The sequence below is a fragment of the Vollenhovia emeryi genome, unplaced genomic scaffold (assembly GCF_000949405.1).
Source record: "Vollenhovia emeryi isolate VEMERY1.0 unplaced genomic scaffold, V.emery_V1.0 DF939396.1, whole genome shotgun sequence".
NCBI lineage: Eukaryota > Metazoa > Arthropoda > Insecta > Hymenoptera > Formicidae > Vollenhovia > Vollenhovia emeryi.
In genome coordinates this window covers 89,843-95,015 of record NW_011966970.1, presented here as the reverse complement: position 1 = coordinate 95,015, position 5,173 = coordinate 89,843, and the positions used below count along the sequence as shown (strand labels likewise).

At 39.8% G+C, this 5,173-nt stretch overlaps 1 protein-coding gene across 2 annotated transcripts in view; it reads left to right on the top strand.

The window, feature by feature from the left end:
- Nucleotides 1–4,814, top strand: part of LOC105557981 — an 8,471-nt gene extending 3,657 nt beyond the window's left edge. The window contains exons 1-3 of one of the 2 annotated variants that reach the window (XM_012005435.1): nt 1,056–1,491; nt 4,135–4,544; nt 4,705–4,814. In XM_012005435.1, coding sequence (XP_011860825.1) covers nt 1,415–1,491; nt 4,135–4,544; nt 4,705–4,799 — 582 coding nt within the window. In that variant the 5' untranslated portion in view covers nt 1,056–1,414 and the 3' untranslated portion in view covers nt 4,800–4,814. Of the gene's footprint in view, nt 1–1,055; nt 1,492–4,134; nt 4,545–4,704 lie in introns of those variants that run through there. The other variant, XM_012005436.1, reaches the window with a different exon arrangement.
- Nucleotides 4,815–5,173: the final 359 nt, after the last annotated feature.

The following is a 5,173-nucleotide window of genomic DNA, read 5'->3' as shown; positions in this document are numbered from 1 at the left end:
AAAAATTATATTCGAATGTGTCGGTAAAACAGATGACTGTAGCATCCTCTTAAGAGGATGCTAAAGTCGTTTGTATTACCGACGAAATTATAATAAATTTTTAATCGGGTGAAACTTTTTATTGGCTTTACAGAATCAAAAATCCTTTTGCAGGATTAAAGTATACATGCAAGCGGAGGGGGAGGTTGACAATTTTGTGTTCCAGAAATAGAGGATCATAATAAATCATATCTATTTACCTAGAGTTCCAAATCAACGTAGCGGTTATAATTGCTTCGTATAACTGTTTCGCAACTTTGATGGACAAAATTCCTCAACCCCCCCCCCCTTTCTATGAATGTGTACTTTAACCTGTATAAAGCTCTTTTGATTCCATAATGCCAATAAAAAGTTTGACCAGACTAAAACTTACGATCCGTATGTTCCTCGGATTTCAGTGAGACAGAGCGAAAAAGATGGCTAATTTAGTTCATGGATGCTGCGGTAGATGGCACTGCCAATGCCATTGTGTTAAGGCCTGTGTCCACGATGCTAGAACTTGGTCCAAGTTCTAGCTTCGAGAAACGTGTGGCCAATCAACTTGCAGCTATTCCATAAAAGCTGCACGTTGATTGGCCACACGTTTCCCGGAACTTATGTGTAACACATGTATACACACATACATCTACATCAGCGATGTCAAACTCTGCTGTTCTTACAGCACGCTATGGTCGGAGAGGGGATAACGCACCAAGCGAGCAGCTGTGCACATGTGAGCTCGGCGCTTCGAGCCGAAGCACACGTACATACACGACTGCTCGCTTGTGTGCGTCATACCCTCTCCGACCATAACGTGCTATGAGAACAGTGGAGTTTGCATCGCTGATCTATATTCAATAAATCGTGTGACGGAGTTGGTGCGCGACGCATGTATACTGCGGTGTCGGTTCTTTCGCCTAGAAGGACATATAGTTATGATATTCGACTCCGTCACACGATTTGTTGTAATACATAATTTGGAAGTCTTTGCAATACATTAGTTGCATTTGGCATTGCAAATTTGGAACGTCGGAGTGCTCTCTTGCGTTAGAGTGAGTGAAAGAGAGGACAACACTGCGATACCTCAGATTTACAATACCGAACTTGCAATGCAGCTATTATTTCAACGCCGCGTTACTTGTGTATGTATACGGGTGTGTGAGAGAGACTAAATAAAAAAAGAGCGACGACGGTTGCGAGACCGCCCTGCGTCTACCATAGACATATATATGTCTATGGCGTCTACATGCGGATACGTCGCGGTTTACGCGAAGCTGAGTAAGCTGCTGCGTGTTGTGACTTTTGAGACTTGTCAGTGACAATATCTGCTATCTAGTGGAGTGAATATTTTGTGGGATTGTGTTATACTATATATATTGTAAATTGCTTTGCGAAAATGGGAAGGAAACGTGACAGCAAGCATTTTCCTCCTAGCCACCACAGGTTATCTTTGAAGAGATACCATGTAAAAAGGTTGGTTCATTAATTTGTTTTGAAGGAATTGCCTAAATGTCCGCGATAATCTATTACATAATCTATTATAACCTAGTAACTTATCCAGGTTACACTACAGTTACATTCAGAATAAATAGTACGGGTGTTTTTGTGCTTATTTCCTCATAAACTGTGTAGGAAATACAGTGGCATTTGTTACTTTTTTCTATGTATGTTAGTGCACGACGTTAAAGCAATTCCAAAGTATCACACGACGTAAAATTGTATTAGTGTGTAATAAGAGTTCGTCTAGCATAACACTATATTTATGATATAATAGAAGAAAGTCCCTTATTGTGAAATAAGCTCCTAATATAAGATAACGGAGTTTCTGCTAGAGGCATCATCTGTTCAGTCTATCGTGAATTTATTGCCCTTCGGGTAAAATGTGCTTAGTGGAAAATTCATTGCGTGTAATCGTTGCGAAAAAAGATTTGCGATTGAATTTAGATATAAAAAACTTGCTATCCCATATTACAAGTTTATCTCATAATAACGGATTTTCCTGTAATACTGTAAAAAATATTACATAGATACTTTTTTCCACCTCCCTCCCCCTTTCCTGCACCTCATCATCTTCGTTTTCTCCACATTCACCTCTAAACCTTTCCTGTCTACATATTTTTCCAAGCCTTTCATCATTCCTTTCATCCCTCCCTTATCCTCTGCTATCACCGCCACATCATCGGCATACGCCGAGTAAATTTTCTCTCCCCCCACCTTAATCCCCCATCCCCCCTCCTCCATTACTTCACCTAAGTCCGCTATCAGTAATGTGAATAAACACGGGCTCAGTGGGCATCCTTGTCGCACCCCCTCTCTGTCCAAAAGCTGCCTCCTTCTCTTTCCTCAACCCTCACCCTATTCCTCGTTTCCCTCAACAACTCCTCACATCTCACTACTAGCCCCTCTCTCACCCCTCTTTTCCTCATAGCCTCCATCAAAATTTCCCTATTCACCTAGCCAAATAACGCTTCTATATATCTATAACTAATATCTATAAACAAGATGTTTAACTTTCCCTTTTTCACCGCTACTTTTTTATTTATGAAGTAGTTCAGTACGCAGATATAATCTGTCGTTCCCCCTTCTTCTCCTAAAGTCCGCCTGACTCGGTGGTATATAGGATTTCTTTCTTCTCCACCTCCTCCCTTAACCTCTCCGCCAACACTGCGGCATATATTTTATACGCCGTTTGTGTCAGCGTCACCCCTCTGTAATCCCCTACCAACTTTCCTTTTCCCTTTTTCAGCACCGGAATCACTACTCCTTCCCTCCACTCCTCCGGCCATCCTTCTCCCCTCCATACCCTGTTACAAATCTCCCATAGCCATTTTCTCACTTCTTTCCCCCCAAATTTCCACACCTCATTTGCAATCTCGTCTCCCCCCGCCGCCTTCCTTTCCTTCAATTTCCTTATTACCCTATCCATTTCTTGTTTCCTTATCTCTCCTTCTCCATCCTCTTCATCTTTTCTCCCTTCCCCTTCCCCTTCTACCTTCCAATCTACTCCTCCCACTAACTCCTTATAATAGTGTTCCCATTCCTCTAATGTAATCTGCTGACTTATTTTTCCTCTTCTATTCCTTTCCCTGCCTATCACCTTCCATACCTGGCTCTCCGTTCTCACCTCCTGAATTTCTCTCTTCTATTCCTCTCTCTCTTTCTTCTCAGCACAAACTCCTATATTCTCTCTTCAGCATCTTATAGTCCTCCCCTTCTCCACCTTGACGCTTCCATTTCTTTAGTTCTTCTTTTATCCTCCCAACTCTTTCTCTACCCTCTTCACTCCTACCCTCCTTCTCTCTCAGCCTTCCCCATTCCTCCTCTATATGTCCTTCTCCTTCCTCTTTCTTTCCAAAATATTCTTCGAATCTCCTCTTTCCTTCCTGTGTCCACACCCCCCTTTCCCTTCTTTCTCTTCTATCCTCTCATCTTCTTCTTTTTCCTCTCTTCCCCTCTCTCAACCACACCGTTATTGGTTGATGATCCGATTTTATTCTTTCCTCTACCTTCATCCTTATCACCCTTCTCCTCGTGTCTTCGTTTCCAAGCACATAATCTATTGCTGTTCCTCCTTTCCCTCCTGTGTACGTCCACTCTCCCTCTTCATCCCCCTTATTACTTGTTAAAAAATTGTGTTTTCTTTACACCGGTTGATTTGTCTCATTATTCTGTTAAAAAAAGTATTAAGGTAAGATGATAAAAAAATGAATACTTTACAAGATATTTTGTAATTTATGTCAAAATATTAGAACATTCAAACCTTAATAACTCAAAAAGTTCTTAATAAAAATGCTTTATTATAGCGTTTTGAAAAGCTCTCGAGGTAAGCTATAAGAATATGTAATAAAAAATAGGGGTTCCCATTTAAAAAAACTACTCTGACCTTCAAATAACTTTGAAAAGTAGTCTCAAGGTCAAAGCTAGTTACACAGATAGGTGACCTCCATTATCTTGAACAACTTTTGTCTGAAACATTTTTATCTTAAACTTATGAATTTTGAGAGATTTCAGTGCGTAGATTAAAATGGCCTACCCTGTATTTTGTATATATGTATATTCCTGTCCGACAGTACGATATAATTCAAAGTTGTATGTATATTTTAATTCTTGTTTTAGACGAAGGTTGCTAAAATTAGCACAGATGCAAATCGATCGTGACACTATGAATGAATCCTCTAGTCCTCAAAGTTCTGTTGGATTTCGACCCAATGAAACAAATTCTGAAAATAGTACTGGCAATGAAATCACACATTGTCTATCACTAATGAAATCACACGTTGCTGATCTTAAAATTAAAGAAGAAGTGATAATAAAGGAAGAAGCAGATAGTAATGAAGAAAAAAAAGATTTTGTTTTTGTTAACGTGGCTAATATAGCTGAAACAGAAGACTATAAGGAAGAAGGCATACTTAATCATAGTATTGAATCTTCTGATGAGGAACGTGTCATTCCTGACACGATGAATAACATAGCTGATAATAATTGTTCCATTAATGCATTTAACATTCAAGAAAATATACTTGCAGGTCATTGCATTATAAATTTCTCTTATGTGTGGAGTGTGATGCATTAAGTATTAACAATCACACCGCATGGAATCGTGTGTCAATTAAAAAAATATACAATATAACGTTCTTAATAACAAATGGATTATTAAAAAAATAAAAATTGAATATTATATTTTAGGTAATGAAGATAATGTTATTAATGTAAATAATGGTGAAACACAACATAGCCACAATTGTTGCGGTACGTATTGTATTACTTATCTGACACTTTAATTATTTATTAGTGTTCCGCTTCCGTTTTTAAGGCTCACTGTAGCTACAAATCTACTAATGATATGTTGAAAATTGTATATACAGGGTGTGTCCTAATACCCGTATGTCCTGTAGATGGCAGATAGACCGGGGCAAACTGAATAGAAAAGTCCTATACTATTTTGCAAAATTCGCAGTAGTTATCGAGAAAAAAATTATCGAAAATCGTCGTCTTTGCCCTGCCCACTGTCCAATTCGAGCGCGTAGCGAGATGTGACCGCACGGCTATCGATATTGCCAGGCGAGGGATGGGGACGCGAGACGCGGGAGCGGCGACGTAAACCACTCGCCGGCAACTGCGCGCTGTCCCCCCCTCCCCCCTCGCCAGGCAATAT